This window comes from Sebastes fasciatus, chromosome 9 (assembly GCF_043250625.1).
Source record: "Sebastes fasciatus isolate fSebFas1 chromosome 9, fSebFas1.pri, whole genome shotgun sequence".
In the NCBI taxonomy this organism is placed as follows: domain Eukaryota; kingdom Metazoa; phylum Chordata; class Actinopteri; order Perciformes; family Sebastidae; genus Sebastes; species Sebastes fasciatus.
Window position 1 is genome coordinate 28,267,305 of NC_133803.1, and position 17,812 is coordinate 28,285,116.

General features: G+C 40.7%; 1 protein-coding gene across 1 annotated transcript; it reads left to right on the top strand.

Annotated features, from left to right (window-relative positions):
• The first annotated feature begins 223 nt into the window (after positions 1–223).
• LOC141774394 (5-hydroxytryptamine receptor 7-like) lies at positions 224–4,284 on the top strand. Its single transcript, XM_074647044.1, has 2 exons — positions 224–974; positions 3,182–4,284. The coding sequence occupies exons 1-2, from the start codon at positions 367–369 to the stop codon at positions 4,071–4,073; spliced, it is 1,500 nt and encodes a 499-aa protein (XP_074503145.1). The 5' UTR covers positions 224–366; the 3' UTR covers positions 4,074–4,284.
• The last annotated feature ends 13,528 nt before the right edge of the window (positions 4,285–17,812 follow it).

Below are 17,812 nucleotides of genomic sequence, written 5' to 3' on the forward strand. Positions count from 1 at the left end.
CGCGCGCACTGCGGGTTTTTTAACTTTCTATCTTTCTCCACATCAGGCTGAACAGTTTAGGATGGTTTGCCACTCAGGGTGGACAACAAATCGCATTTTATATAGGTCTTGTATTTTGGGAATATAGCCTGCAGCGTGCCACGTGCGTAATGACGAGTATAGCCTCTAAATAGAAGAATTAAGATGCTTCATGAGAAAGAGAAAGAGAAAGAGAGCATGTCAGAGTAGTTTACCCTGAGGAAGGAGTGTGTGTGTGGAAAAGGAATTACTCATTTCTCACACCAACACTTGGCACAGCCTTTTTGCGCGCCTTTATGTCACCACCGGACGCGTCTCCAAAGCCCATGGATAAAAAGGACCAGCAGAATGGTTGTTGTGGGAGCGAGTAACGGAAGCTTCGGTAACATGAGGTCGTCGTTCATGATAGAAGATACTAGAGTCTTTGGTGGTGGTGGAGATCCAGGAGGCTCCACCAACATGATGATCTCGGAGGCTCTTGCGCCTCGGCTGCTGAAGATTGCGCAGGGCGCCGCAGAGGCAGCAGCAGCAGCAGCGGCAGCGACGACGACTTCTCCATCATCCACCTCCAGCACTCAGCCGCAGGTCATGGAGATGGAGATGGAGACGAACGGGACGCGGTGCGGAGAGCAGATCCTGAGCTACGGCCGCTTCGAGAAGGTGCTGATCGGAGGCATCCTCACCATGCTCACGCTGTCCACCATCTGCGGGAACTCGCTGGTGGTCATCTCGGTGTGCGTCGTGAAGAAGCTTCGACAGCCGTCCAACTATCTGATCGTGTCGCTGGCCGTGGCGGACCTGTCGGTGGCTCTGGCCGTGATGCCCTTCGTCAGCATCACGGACCTGATCGGAGGCCAGTGGATATTCGGACAGTTCTTCTGTAACGTTTTCATCGCCATGGATGTGATGTGCTGCACCGCGTCCATCATGAGTCTGTGCGTAATCAGCATTGACAGGTAAAGATAAACTTATTTTATCAAAAGCAAATCACACTACGTAAAGCTACTTGATCATTATTTTAGACAAGCAAGAAAAAACTTTTTTATATTAGTACCCTTATTTTTATGTCATTCATTTGTCCAACTTTTACGCATTTTGGAACCAGACGCTCCACATGTGATTTTGTCAGATGTGGACACATTTTGGCTATTCCCATTCTTTAATCCCACCTTCTCACACATTCTTACAAACATGTCATTATTATTGATCAGCATAGTGTGGGGATCGAACCTGTAACCTTTCGGCTTGGTTCTTTGCACCACGTCCATCATGAGTCTGTGCGTAATCAGCATTGACAGGTGAGATCAACTTATTTTATCAAAAGCAAATCACACTATATAAAGCTACTTGATTAAATATTTAGACAAGCAAGAAAAAGCTTTTTATATTAGTACCCTTATTTCTATGTCATTAATGTATCCAACTTTTACGCATTTTGGAACCAGACGCTCCACATGTGATTTTGTCAGACACATTTTGGCTATATTCCCATTCTTTAATCCCACCTTCTCACATATTCTTACAAAATTGTCATTACCCAGTTTAACCCTTTCATGCATGAATTATGATAACCTCAGTCAGGATTTGTTTTACCAAGTGTTTTTATTCATGTTTAGGCATGAAAACAAATATTTGACTTTCATTTTTTTCAAGGAGTTTTTCACATGTCCACTCTGTTGGACAGCATGCGTTTGAGTTTTCTACTGAAGAACTATGTTTTTTCCAAAACAATGAATAAAATGATAAATTGTGTGAAAATGGCATTAATTTATCCAACTTTTACGCATTTTGGAACCAGACGCTCCACATGTGATTTTGTCAGACGTAGACACATTTTGGCAATTCCCATTCTTACATTGGTACATCCTTATATATAAGGTGATTCTGGGTCTGCTCCCACAATACTTAAGTGTTTATTACGCAAAAACATTGTGGACAGTATTCACTACATTCACAGGACTTCTTTGGTGCTCTCTGTCTCAAAAGCTCGGACAAAAATTGGGGAAAGAGCTTTTGCATATTCTGCACCCTCAGCCTGGAATTTGCTCCAAAATGACCTGAAAATCAAGGAGCTGATATCATTAAATACTTTTAAATCTAAAATGAAAGCTTTAGAAGCAGACTCTATGGCATGACAATGTTTTTATCCCCCTTGCTGTACAGCTGACTCCCAGACAAGTTCCTTTTTGTCCCCCCATTTATCTTTAGATAGTTATCTTTTAATGCAAATTTCAGTGCTTTTAGTGTTTTTAAATTGTATTTGTCTCTGTTTGTGTCTGTGTCTGCAACTTTGTGTTCTTGCTGCTGACTGTCTTGGTCAGGTCTCCCTTGGAAAATAGGTTCTTAATCTCAATGGGACTAACCTGGTTAAATAAAGGTTAAATTAATCCCACCTTCTCACATATTCTTACAAAAATGTCATTACCCAGTAATAAGATATTTTGTCGCTCAGTCTTTTTCGACACTGAAACATTGTAGGGTTTTGTAGGGAGGTTAGGAGACTCACCGTGACTCAGGGTCTCTCTCAAGGGCACTTGAATGAAATTGGTAAGCATACTGTGGGGATCAAACCTGTGACCTTTCAACTTGGTTCTTTGCACCACTGTGCACCAGAGTCCTTTCTCACTAAAACTTCATTTTAATCGAATAAAGGGGTCAAAGTGGGAGTTGGAAGCAGTAAGTGACCTTTAAATTGACCCAAATCTCAAGTTAAAACTACTGCAAAATATAGGATTTCTACCATTTTATTGGCATGTAGTTTCATAACTTTAATAAAATTCTGAAATCATTTCTTGAACACACATATCTGCTGTGGTGGGTTAATTACTGTATGTAAATGTATGGTTTTAAACTGTATTCCAGTGAGGTTTTTGAGTGTGAGTGAATAACATTGTGATCAAACGGCCCATATATACTGTAGACTTATGAGCTTTATTTAAAGCTGGCAGGTTTTCTGATCAAACATGGTCTTTCTCAGCATCTTGGGGCTGCATATGGCAACCACAGATTGTTGTTCGGCACCTTGTTGAGGCAGGAGGGTGCATCATTTGCTCAGTGTGGAATAAGGCAAGAAAATACCTTTGTGTTGGACTAGAAATGAAAAATAAATCAGGTGAATTTTGTCTTCATGAAATCATTCATCCACACACGTTTGTCTCTGTAGGTATCTGGGTATCACGAAACCCCTGACGTATCCTGTCCGGCAAAACGGCTGCTGCATGGCCAAGATGGTCCTGTCAGTGTGGCTCCTCTCAGCCTCCATCACCCTCCCCCCTCTGTTTGGCTGGGCGCAGAACGTCAATGACGGCCGGGTCTGCCTCATCAGCCAGGACTTCGGCTACACCGTCTACTCTACAGCTGTGGCGTTCTACATCCCCATGTCAGTGATGTTGATCATGTACTACAGGATCTTCCGGGCGGCAAAACTCAGCGCTGCCAAGCACTGCATCACCGGCTTCCCCAGGGAAGTGAAGCCCGTTTCAGGGGCGGCTCCTCGAGGGGGAAGAAGAGGGCACGAGGCTCAGCGGCTAGAAGCATCAGGAGAGACGGGAAGTGTTGAAGCGACAGAGGCTGAACAGGAAGAGGAGGAGAGCTTGGACTGCGTGGCAGCGGCATTAAAGCTCCAGCGCGAGGTGGAGGAGGAGTGCAGCACGCGCGTCTCTCGCCTCCTCAAGACCGGTGAACACCACCACCGGCGGAAGAGGAAAAACCAGTCCATCTTCAAGCGGGAGCAGAAGGCCGCGGCCACTCTGGGCATCGTGGTCGGCGCCTTCACCTTCTGCTGGCTGCCGTTCTTCTTGGTGTCCACCGCCAGGCCATTTGTCTGCGGCGTGGAGTGCAGCTGCGTGCCCCTCTGGCTGGAGAGAACTCTGTTGTGGCTCGGATACGCCAACTCCCTCATTAATCCCTTTATTTATGCGTTTTTCAACCGTGATCTGAGGACCACCTACAGTAACCTCCTGCGGTGCCGCTACAGGAACATCAATCGGAAGCTGTCTGCGGCTGGCATGCACGAGGCTCTGAAGCTGGTGGAGAAGCCAGACGCTGATGTGTAGAGCTGCAGGTCTGCCAATCAGCGATGCTGCAGAGACCAACAGAGACAGCCAGGGGAAATGCCCAGTGGGTCTCAGACTGTGGCACAAGGCCACAACGCTGCCAGAATGGTTATTTCCCCAAATTTGTACAATGATTGCTGAGGCGAGATGAGGCAGGATGAGGCAGGATGCCGTGATTAAATGGATGCACATGAAGGAACACTGAAGAAGCCTTTTTTTTCTGGGGCTTGGGAAAAAAATTAGGGAAGGTTTATCTCGGTGGCAATAAATTCATATTGTCTGAATAGTGGCTGCTGCAGTGTAACTACTGTACAACAATTGTAATGATGGTTGCTACCTTGATGCATTCAAAACTGGTTGCTACTCTACTGAACCATCTTTTGCACATGACATTGTTACATAAGTTGGTGGAGCTACACACTGACTTTGTACTCGTCTACCATCACGAGTGGAAACTTTCCGATTCAATAGCCAGTGTCTTGTATTTTCAGATTGGGCCAAGGAAAACTTGACCTCGCGAACAAAAAACGGAGGAGTTCTTGGAGCTCAAGGGGCCCACGAGGCTAGAACACCAAATGTATTCACCTTGGTCCCTGGTCATCACACCGATACTGGTTTTCATTGCTTCAAAATGTCGAGTTTGCTTCAGTGGACAAGCATGATAACAAGTGGACAAGTTATGATTAAAACTCAACTGACATGTAAAATTTGTACACAAGTCGACAGACACGCTGATTCTGGGACAAACCTTGTTTCAGAGGTGGCTCCCTCTGAGGATCTATCACACCTGATATGAGTTTATATCTTCTGAAGATGCTTTTTATTTGATCAATATCACTATGTGTTGAATGTGCCAAAACTTGCTCCTTTTTTTCTCTGTTCAAATCGCTTTGTTGAGAAACTATTTATGGATCAATCAAGATCAAATGTTTTGTGGTTAGGCTGCTCACTTACGAGCAAACACATTTTTAGGAAATGATGTGAGGAACTATCGTAGGTGAGAGGATGGAAGCCAACACGCCAGAGATGTAAAGAAGTTTGGAGAACCACGATCACTTGGGACTTTTTATCGTTAAAGGTTTGGTTGCAGCCCACAAGAGTCTCTTTTCAAACTATGCACCTCGTGTTTTAGATTTGACACAAAGTGTGACGCTCTGAGCTGATCATGGATCAGTTTTAGCCTTGTTGTGTGTTACGTCACACAATAGCTTGTGCAACAGGTACTATCCAGATAGAGGAGTGGATCATGGTTTAAACTCTGAGCTTTCAGAACGACCTTTCCTCTTGTACATCCTTAATTTCAGTGACACCATCCCAATCCATATCCATTTTATACCAAGTCATTATCAATTTAACATTTGATTATATTTGGTCTAAAGTATGCTAGAAAATATTAAATGTCCATCACAATTCCTCAGACCTCAGGGTGATGCCTTCAAATCTGTTGTGTTGTCTGACCAACAGCCCAAACCCCAAAGACAATCAATTTCCAGTAATAGAAGCAGTAAATCCTTACAATTGAGAAGCTGAAACCTGCAAATTGTGGGACTGTTTTGCTTGACGAATGACTTAAAGCCCCTGAAAACGTAGTTTCAAATTTTAAGTATTTCTCTCTTCCCGAAAAGGGAAGGCGTATAAATAGCACGACATTACAAGGACATTCAGCGTGTCATTGGAACGCATTTTAGCCTTTTCGCATGTCATTTGTGCGTCTCTTTTGCATGTCATTTTTACACCATGAAACAATGGCTGCAGTTAGGTTTAGGCAATAAAATCACTTAGTTAGGTTTGTTTAAGAAAAACATCATGATTGGACTTAAAACAAGTATGTAATCTAAGTCTGAAATACGTACGGAAACAACGTAACATAAATATGGAAAACGAGTAAAAAATAACACAAACAAAAACACGCCACTTCAAAATAACTCAACAACACTTTGGGACACAAACACCGGTCAGCTGGTTGAAAGTCCTGTGTTTGCTGGACCCATCCATCTCCCCTCCCTCCCACCATAAGCTGTCTTTCTCTCTTTTAATTCTACGTCACTAGCTGTGAGCGTAGCGTATTTACGCAGATGTGTATAGATTGCAGTCAGTACAGACTACATGGTGTACAAATGACACATGAAAAGCAAGAACGGCGCTCTTATTGCACGCAAAATGACTTGCTTGATAAGTCATTCATGCATCTTTTAGTGCGAGCAGGCTGATTTCTCTATAACATTAAACATTCACGATAAAAAAAACCTTCTTAATTGTTATTTATTAAACATTTAACACTAACACTTTAAGCTAATCTGCCTCACCAGGATTGTGTGGGTGTGGCAAAAATAACTGTCATCCACTTTGGACTCAAATGTTGCTTAACTCTGATTGGTGCGAGGACACAAGTGACATAATTTCTTCCCAGCGGAGCCCCGCCCACTTCAAACCAGTGAGAAAAGCAAGGAAAAATGATAATAAACATAAATACAGATCATTTTCCTGTGAAATAACCACACTGTTCAAACTAAATGTAACTGTAAAATCCCATCGCACTCTTGAATTTCCCTCGGGATCAATAAAGTTACTATCTATCTATCGTAGGATAACTGTTGACAATCAATTATCTTTTGATCGACTAATTAATTAATCAACTAATCATTTCAAGTAACCTATTGTTCACCTTGTGCTATTATTGCGCTCTATGTGATCACAGACACTAATCACAGAGACACAGGATCTAATGTAGCCGTCTCTCCGGGGCTATTAATCTACGGCTATAAATCTGATTTGGACGTAAGCGAGCAGACGATGGCCGGTGCTTCATTGGTGTTTCCGAGCCCCTCCCACAGAGATTAGGACATTGAGCTCAGAGGTTTCATTATTGTAAAGCACAGGTTCAGTGAAGTGGAGCAGTGACCACGTGCATAATACTGTATATGCACATTAAAATTCCAATTACTTTAATGTTAATGTCATATCCTGTGTATAATAGGAATAAGCTCTTACTGTAAGCGTAAGTACCCATTGAACATGACAGCTGGGACATGCTTAGTCCTATTTCTGCTATTTTATTTCCTAATATTGTGTACAAAAAATAGAAGCAAAGTGTTACTACAGTATTAGTTTTGTGTTATGGAGTGAGCTTCTTACTACCCTACCAGTATTAGTACAGTCTGTTCTACTGGAAATGTGTCTACGTTTACTTGAATTACTAAGTGAGAAGAAGCAACAGAGGGCATTCAGTTAATTTCATAAAAATCTCTTTCTACTGAGAGGGAGTGTGAACACTGTAATTTGCCAACTTTATTCTCTTAATCATTAATTGAAGCTGCTCTGTGCAAGATTTCTTAAATACACTCAGCTTCTGAGCCTTAATCACCGAGTGGGAATGCAACAGCGATGCTGTAGATTCACCCAGTTTGCCAAAATAATAATAAGAAATGATGGCATTGGCTTGGATCATTGGTGGGAAGTCGTATCCAAGTTACAAACTGAAGAACAAAATCCAAACTGTCTACTAAACAAAACACAGTTCATCCAGAGAAAAATAGGACTCACAAACTTTTTTTGTAATTTCATTTTGTACCAGTTCGGTAAGCATGATTGTGTCAAAAGTTATTTAAAAAGTCAACTATCGTTGCTATCTATCTACGGTCATTACCTTTGTGAAAGTCTTTTGCTGTCATAGTTCACGGTTCTGCACATTAATGCTTTCAACCTTTGTAAGTGAAATGAGTTGGTTCACGTTGAGGGCTGTGAGCTGAAAAGGTTGAGAACCGCTGAACTGTACTCGTTCTGGGCTCGGTGCCGTCTTGGCACGGCTCCATTTCCTGCATGGCGTAGAATTTATGGAGAGTGCTTGCCAGTGAATATGAGCAGGGGCACTGAGCAGAGGTGCATCCAAAACCTCTGAGGAGCACAGTGTTATACAAACACATCCAGCATGAAAACTAATGCAGAAGTAAAGTTAGTTTATCCTCATTTCTTATCTTTTTTTTTTTTTGCTTTTGAGGGTCTCAACTCATCGATGGAACTAAAAATGGAAAAACCAGGAGGGTAACAATGGCACAGTCGTGATTATCACAAAAGAAAAAGAAAGAACAAAACCCAGTTTGTCTTAACAGAGCATTTCAGGTGATGCAATCGGCATGAGCTGCATCACTGAGATGGGAAGACCGAGACGAGGGGAGATGTGTGAAATGGTAAATTAAAGGTAGGAGCACACCTGTCGCATTCAATGGTTGTCAGCTGCATCTCAGCCTCAGACAGGTTGAGAGGTGTGCCCTCCCATTGACAAGAATAGAGTTAAAAAGCCTTTCGTCCGTTTTCCACTTTGGGTGAGCAGCCCCTAATACACTCTGGTGGCCACATAAATGTATCTGATCAAACTGGTCACCTTCACTGATGACAGCACCAAAGTGAACAACACTTAGATCTTTTTACTCTTTCTCATCTGATACCTGGTTATTCGTACATTTGTTATCTTGGACCTGAATGATGGTGCCAGACCAAGGTGCTAAGACCTTTATGGTGCAACTTGAAAGTCTGTAAAACAAAAACAAAAAATAATTTATAATTTGACAATTTTACAGAAATGTTCTGCATTTTATTGATTTTACGATCATTTGATGTTTGTCTTTTCTTAAGTGACAGAACATAAAACACTGAAGATGTACCCCCCCCCCCAAAATGAGTCCCAATATAAGGAAATTACAAAAAAAAACACCCGATTCCACTGTTATCAGGCTACTAAATGTGCGTTATCAGTCGCCACAAGCACCATATCTGTGGGTGATTTGGGGCCTACTACACCTACTATGTTGTAAAAGTGAAAGCTAAATTTAAAAGCAACACATTCTAACACATAAAATCTGAATGAAACGTTGCGTTTTTAACACAAACAAAACTTCTTTAGGCTTACAAAACCACTTAGTTAAGTTTAGGGGAAAACATTGTGTTTTGGCTTAAAATTACAATGTTTCAAAAGTGAAAGTGAAACTTAATGATTGTGAACACAAAGACAACTACACGTTGTCGGTTTCACATGGGATACTAACCCCGGTTTCCTGGGTGATAACCTTGTGTTTTGTGTCCCATCTATATGGAGTTTTCATACTGCCTATTTTACAGCACCTAACTTCCACTTCTGCTCCTGCGCTGGCTAGAGGTTGATGACATCTTCTTTTATTCCTTCTTTCGGTGATCTACCATGTGAATCGATAATAAAACTACTATTGGGTGTAGCAGTGCCCTACTGACCCACATCGATGGGGCTTATAGCCACTGATAACGCCTATTTAAATGGCCTGATAAACAGATGATCGGTTAAAAAAAACTAAACATATTGCTATGCCAATTCAGTTGTCTTTTCATATATATAATTTTATAAATATAGCTTTTTTCTTGTGCAATATTCTGAATTGTAACACTAAAAATTTTAAAATAAAAATCTGAGAAGGAAAAAATAACTGGTATATGTACGCACCCTGTGATGAGGGGTCACAGGACAAAAAGGTTGTGAACCACCGGTATGCAGCCTGCAAGATGTGGAGATCTGTGTCGACGGCAGCTAAATGACACACCAACCAAAGATCAAATGGCACAGACGCGAAGGCTGTCAAACAAAAGGTGTGAACGGCTCGGTTCCAGATTATCCTCCATGTGAGGAAACTGACCTTAAATGCTCTTAGAAAAATGACTGTTAACATAAAATGTAAATACAAAGTATGGCGTTTTTAAAGGGTGATGGATAATATTAGACCTAAGATGACAAATATTAGACACTTTTTCATCCTAGATCGTCAATATTTAAGATGCTGAACAAGAGGTGACTTAAACTAACCGCTGTGTGCTGCTAATAGCTACTATATAAATGTGCCAGAAATGTCTGGAATTTTAATTTTTGTGCCAACAGATGCTCAGCCTGCTGAGGATGTACCAGAGGCCACAATAGACCACCATGTAGTCCTGTTCCACAGCATTTAATCAACTTTTTTATAGAGCATTTGTACCAAAGGGGATGTTCTTTACTGGGATTATACATACAACATTGATCCCGCAGGACTTTGTACTGTCAGTATTATCAACAAAGAACAGTCCTGAGAGGGCAAAATCACTTTTATACGCTGTTTACCAACATGAGTATTGTGTGAAAAATGCTGTGTGCACTGTATATTATGATAAAAACAAACTGATTGCTCCCTGATGACCACGACAGTTGGGTTTAACGACCCCATAAAGCGTAGCAAGACATGCTTTATGGGATTCATCTGAAGGGATGCAATGCATCTTCCGACCAATCAAATTGCCAGATTCCTTTGCATCATTACCAACAAACAATTCCTGTTGACAAGACTGCAAAATATGTTGTTAGTGCAGTCACGTTGTTGTATAGCAACGTTCACACTTTTACCTGAACTGCAGGATATTAATACACTTTTTAAAGAAAGTTTTATGACCATAAGACCCACGACGCACACTCAAAACCTAGAACAAAACTTTAAAAAGTGCAAATAATAAATCAAAATGTGAAAATTTAGCAGTGCTGTTATGTAGGATTTCATGGTAACACATTTTATGTGGTGTTCTAGCATCAACACTGAAGTGGACGGACAGCAGACAATCTTTAATCGGCCGCTCACTGATGGAAGGCGTCTACCATTTACTGGGAAGTCTTTGAAATGTAATTATATTTTACAGTCTGTACAGTTTTATCAGGGCAGTGCCTGATGAGAAAATGTGAAAAGTGGCATCATTTTCTCAAACAAATCATTTAAGGTGCTAAATACAGGATTGGGAGCATTTCTATTGTCTCTCAATGGCTCTTAACTTGGTGACGGCAAGCCGGCAGCTAACGGTGCCAACAGCGCTTACAGCAGCGAAAGTGCTGACAGAGATAACAGTGTTCACCTGAGGGGGAACCAGAGGCTTGGTGCTACGGCGTTATCAGCTGTAACTGCTGTATGAGAGCGGCGGCCACGAGCTAACCAGCGGGGCACGCTCACATGCACCAACCATGGATGTATAAAAAAAATTACAGACGTTGTTTCTTTTCCAATGTAAGTCTATGGGAAAAAGTCGTTTTGGGCTCAATGGCATCACGTGACGGACACGGAAGTGGTAATTCCACCGTTTGGCCACTGCGAAAACTTGCATCAAAGCCCGGCGCTCTACCTGGGGGGCTTGGCACGAACACATCAACGTCGATGTAAACAAAGCGAGGCGAAGCTCGGATTGCAACACACACAGATGGAGAGCGACTTCATTCTATGCTCAGGTTACTCCTCTATATCTTGACATTGCAAACAGTTGCTATATTAATGCTCTGGATATCGAATTTAGCACCTTTAAATACTTAAAAATGAAATGATTTCTTTCACTGTGAATACCTTCTTTTCCTGTGTGGACTTCCTGTTCCGATCAGCACTTAAAGAGAGCACATGTATACTGTACATGTATGAAAAAAACTGACTGATCTTTGCTTATACATTTGTACAGAAGCAAATCACAAGCTTATTCTCTGGCTGAGCTGCAAAAGCATATTTTGTAATAAAAATTATTCTAAACATAAAATGAATTTTGTCTGTATCATGACCCCATACACAAGCACTCACACCTAAAAACAGAGATGACAAAGCCTATTGACTTCTCGTGACAGATCATTGGCGTCATCAGAATGAAATAATGTATTGCTTTATGTAAATATAACACTTGCAACCTGCTGCATCGCTGCACTGTGTTTGATTAGACAGTACTAAGAATAAAAATGTTTGCAAGGCTATTGTCAGCCTTTTCTAAAAATAAAAGCAAAGTGTCAAAACCTTGTATCTCCACTATATTACAGCTTTTATTTGTGATCTTCAAATGGGCAGATGGTATTGACTCAGTGTCGTGCTCTAGGACAGTTAGGATGACGAAGATTTAAAGAACATTTAAAGAACGTTCTCTCTGAACTCGAAGCTGTCATAGTTGATTAGAGCAAGTGGTGTATTTAACAGCTGTGGAGGATGTGTGGCCTGGAACCATGACATTTAAAAACATTTAAAAATGCGTTTAAAGATGCACATTAGTCTGCACGTAAACTGAGAGCATATAGGGGGAAATGGCTGAAGTGCTGGCTGTTTAGATGGAGATATGAGGGTTTTGCTTGACAAAGAGACATAGATGGTATGCTGTTTGGATTGCGCTGATTGGAATTAAAGTTACGCAAATATTTATGTGCAGCAGGGGCACACTCGAGGCACAAATAATTAACAACCGAGGGAACAACTGACAAATAATGAATTGGCGGAGTAAAACCTCGATGAGCGGAGCCAAAGGAACAGCTTTACAAGCAGCCTGTGAGGCTAAAAGGTTAATGCTGTTAACCATCTACAACTAACACATCATACTGAATTAGCCTGGAAGTCGTCACGTCTCGTCAGCGTTGCCGAAAATATTTTAAAAGTATGGCAATAACTTATTTTTGATAAAGCATCATGTACGAATGTTAGCGGGTTGATCGTATAGGCCTTTTCATTGTCATTCCATTGCTATGGCAACAGCTTTGGTCGAAAGTAAGTATACGAGTGCAAATGAATGTCCCCCTCTTGTGGTACTCACAACCATGAGATGTGACGTGTTTCCTGAAGTTTTCAGAAATGGTGGAGGCCATGAAAGCTCATTTTCGGTGGATGATAAGTTAATATATTGACATTTTAGTAATATGGTATAGAGTTTTTCTTCTTAATTTTAAGGGCTGTCAATCGATTAACATATTTAATAGTTATTAATCACATGATTGTCCATAGTTAATCCTGATTAATCGCAAATTAATAAAATGTTGTATCTGTTCAAAACGTACCTTTAAGGGAGATTTTAAAAATATTAAAAGTATTTAATACTCTTATCAACATGGGAGTGGACAAATATGCTGCTTTATGCAAATTTATGTATATATTTATTATTGGAAATTAATTAACAACACAAAACAATGACAGATATTGTCCAGAAACCCTCACAGGTACTGCATTTAGCATAAACACATATGCTCAAACCATAACATGGCAAACTGCAGCCCAACAGACAACAACAGCTGTCAGTGTGTCAGTGTGCTGACTTGACTATGACCTGCCCCAAACTGCATGTGATTATCATAAAGTGGGCATGTCTGTAAAGGGGAGACTCGTGGGTACCCATAGAACCCATTTTCATTCACATATCTGGAGGTCAGAGGTCAAGGGACCCCTTTGAAATTGGACATGCCAGTTTTTCCTTGCCAAAATTTAACATAAGTTTGGAGCGTTTTTTAGTCTGCTACAACCTAAAAATCGCAAGTTGTGTTAATGTGTTTAAGAAGTTAGTGACGTTAAAACTAATTTGTGTTAACGTGTTGTTATTGTGTACATTGTGCTTTAATCTTCCAACGTCAAAAACACAAATTCAAAACATAGATTTGAAGATTAAATATTTGACTCTGCAGCTGAGTTAGCCATTAGCTGGCTTGTTGCCAGTTCACTCCAACAAATGAAGGATTCTTTGGCTCTGCCCACTAATGTTTCAGAGATTATTTCTGGCCTTGCTGTCTGCTTCTGATCTGTAACTCAGAGTCTGCTTATTATATTTATTGACTGATTTATGCCACGTTGAATCACAGTGATTGGTTTTAGTAAACTTGTACCCAATAAAGCAGACTCCTGTTATGAGAGAATGCAGCGTGTGTTTACTTGTTCTGGGGCATTTGAGGAAATGCATTCAATGTTGCTGAAAGAGCAGGCAGGCATATTTTCTCCCCTCAGTGTGAGTGGTTATGATCAATACACTCTTTGCAAATACATCAATATTACTCATTTGCATTTCCCTGCCAATACTGACTTATAAACTGACAGATAATCATTGTCCAGTCCCCCAAATGGCTGATTTTTAACACAGTGGCGGTTCTAGACCATTTCAAAATGTTGGGGGGTGATTTTAGGGGTACCAATACCTTCAGGAGGTAGAGTGTCGGTGGTTTGATCCCTGGCCCCTACAGTCTACGTGTCGAAGTGCCCCAAAACTTTTGTGAGTGTGTATGTGGCACCTCGTATGGTAGCCTCTGCCACCAGTGAATGAAGGTGTGTGTGAATGGGTGAATGCTGACTTGAGGCGTCGCTAAGACTAGAAAAGTGCTATAAATGCATTTACCTCCCCCGTAGGTTTGATTCTCCAAAAGACTAACGATACACATGGAGCAATAAACACAACAATATCATCCCTCTTTCCCCTCTTTGGGGATAAAAATGGGGTGAAAATGTACATCCTCCCCCAATAAAGACAAAAGTTATATAAACAATACAAACTTAAAATGTCAAATCATTTATTTTTTAACCATCTAAACTCCAGGTAGGGCCTGTATTTCCAAATATATGGGGTAGGGATGCACCGATACCGGATCGGATATTGCGCCGATACTGACTCTATAACAGCTGGATCGGGTATCGCTGACAATGGGGTGATCTATTCAACTTAATTCTATGTTTATATACTATATGCATCATAAACTGGAATTTTAATTCCTGTTTAAGTTTTGACCAATTTGTTGCTGCATTAAAAAGGTTTACACTTGAATTGTAAATAACAGACCGCTGTGATTGACCAATCAGAATCGAGTATTCAACAAAGCCGTGTAATAAGTACAAGTGTAGACTTTTCTGTATACTCGTCTGTATAAGCTAAGTATACTTAAGTATATCTCTGATAAGTATCTAAAAGGTAAACTGAAAGTACACTGTCTAAGTTTAAAATAAGTATACTAGTAGCAAACTTGAATAAACTTCTACTTGGTAAGGGCATCCAGATTTTAACTTCTCAATATCAAACATGATGACAAACTGAGACCAGTTCAGTAGATGTAAGACTGGATCTGTAAACCCCTCACATTAATGTGGGCCGAACATCGGTCCAGACCAAGGTACCAGACCAGATTTCTCCTCCGATTGTCGGGAGGGGTTAATCGGACATAAATCGTCCCAAAACATCAACATATCCGTGGTTTGCAGAAATGCCAAAAATGTTTCCTGCCGACTGGGCTGCTGAGCCCGGCTTTAGTCAATGTTAAGAGTGATGGACTATATTTTAAATTATGGTGGTAATGTGACCTTTTCGTTCACATCTGGCTCAGAGATGGTGTCTAAATATTGGAGCAATTTATTGTAGTAATAGTAGTTAAATGATTTTATAACATGAAAATACAAAAAAGAAAGCAAAGTTAATCTGTTAGATTAACGAAACTCAACTGTTTTGAGAAGAAAACAAACACTGTGAGAAGAAATTAGGCCAGAAAAACAAAAACAACTTGTTATTCAGTATCATTCAAATATAACAAGATTTGTTCATGTCTCTCCCAGGAAAAAAAAAAGCAAACACAGACTCATACCAGTGATTTGAGTCCGTCAAAGATTAGACCTACTTTTTGAAGATAACAAAACATTTTTGTCTGACAGCACTGATATGAATGAATCCCAGACACTATTGAAGATTTTCACCCAGGCATCTCTTAAAATACCGCTTTGATGTATAAATCGGCAAAGAAAATAATAATGAAATAATGTTATTATTAAATCAAATGAGATTAGATTCAAAATGTGTGAGTGTCGTTTTGGATAAAGGGCGGGTGAAATAAATCAGTGAAAAGACGGCAGGCCGAGAGAGAGAATGAGGAGCGAAAGAAAGAGACAGAATGCTGATTCACTGCTCTGTATTCATTATACTTTTACATTTATTTTATAATTAACTGCCATCCTGATCCGGAACGGGCCACACGATAACATCATGTCCAAAAAATGAGACATCATTTTTCAGCCGAACTTTAAAATTCATGCTGATCATCCAAAAGCTGCTCCACAGTGCTGCTGTTGCAGATATATGAAAACCTGAAACATTTCATATTCTGTCTGACAGCTGATAATAAACTATTTCAAGTATTAAATGTTACACATAAACCAACGCAATCTCACGGGAAGGCGTATAAAGAGCGCGATATATCATGGACTTTCTGCATGTCATGAGACACATTTTAGCCTTTTTGCGTGTTATTTATACGCCACGCAACAAAACTACGGTAACAGACGCAGTTAGGTTGAGGCAAAAAAACAACCCACTCACTTAGGCCCTGGCCAGACCTGGTATTAACATGCGTCCTCAGTGATTGGATCACAAGTGGACAGTTCAGGTGTGAACGCACTCAAGACGCATTCAGGACGCATTGAGATTGTATCTTTCAGACCACATTCAGAGGTGGTCTGGGCCACATTCTTTTAGCAGTGTGTACGCAAATGCGTCCTGGCCACATTAAGCCCTGCCGATGTCCTCAGCGTAAACGGAAGTGGCTACTCATTTGCGTGCAAACGGCATCTTTTCAAACGACAACAGGCAAACAACAACAGAAGAGAAGAAGAAGATAAAGAGTGAAGAACAAAAACAACAAAAGAATGCAAAATGGATTGTTGTGGCTGGACTACAGAAGAAACATGCTGCCTCATTTCCATTTGGGCCCGAAGAGTACGTATAAAGGAAACCCGATGATTTTTATCGCAACCGGGCGATTTGTGAAGAGATTTCCGTGAAGATGGAGGCGAATGGTTACAGTCGAGGTTTCATTTTTCTCTCTGTGAAGCACTTTGTACTTTGTTTTGATAAGTGCTCTAAATGTCTATTATTATTATTATTATTATTATTATTAGCTTCTTCTAATGGCTACTTCCAGCAGGATAATGCGCCATGCAACAGATCACATCACACTTGTATGTGTGTGTCTGTGTGTGTCATTTACTATCCCTCAGCTTGTGGCATGTTGATACGTATTGGGCAGCAAGAAATGCCTTGCCTCCTTCTCTGAGGAGTATTTTCTTTAATTTTGAGAGGTCATTAAGTTGTTTGAAATCTGGGATTAGAGTTGAATTTGTCACTAAAATGACTACACCATTAGTCAAAAAATTGGTTTAAAATCAACATGTGATAACTGTCAAAATACTTTTGGCCACAGTGTGTTTTTGTTCAGTCTGTATCTTCATGAAGAATATCCTTATGTTGACTGATTGATTTGTTCATTTGAGTGTCCTGCACCTTTTGGCCCAGACCATATGGGCTTTCAAGACACTGGACAACAACAACCAAGATGGTCACATGACCAGTCAGAAAATACGGCTCCACAAATTCAAAGAAAATGAGAAAATGGGCAAAAGGGCATTCACAACAAAAAGGTCTTATTATGATCGATACAATGTTCTTTGTCTTCCATGCATTTTCTATAAATCTTGCTGAGGCAAAAAATCTCCTCATTAAAAAGCAAACTCAACATAAAACCTTCAGAAAACCAAAACAGATCCTCGTTCCTCTATTGATTTTTTTCCTTCACAAACAGGTGATTCCTCAGGTCACTGTACATAGGGCAATGGAACATAAAAGGAATTTCATCCTCAACAACACCAAGATCAAACCTCAGGAGTACCTTTATATCTTACAACTGTCTTTCCTTTGGCTTGTGCCCCTTCACATTTTCTTTGAGCTTAGTTTGAACACACCTACACACACACACACACACACACACACACAGGGAGCTGCAAGACCAAAACAACAAAGACAAAGAAGAAAAAGGTTGTTTTTGACTCCGGTGGAGCTGTGGGGTTATTGTGCAGAATATTTTACCTACTGCAGAGTTGAAACCAGCAACCCGTCTGCATACTGGGCAGTCTCTCCCATCGCCCGCCAGCAGAAGTACACTTCAGCTTTGTGTGTAA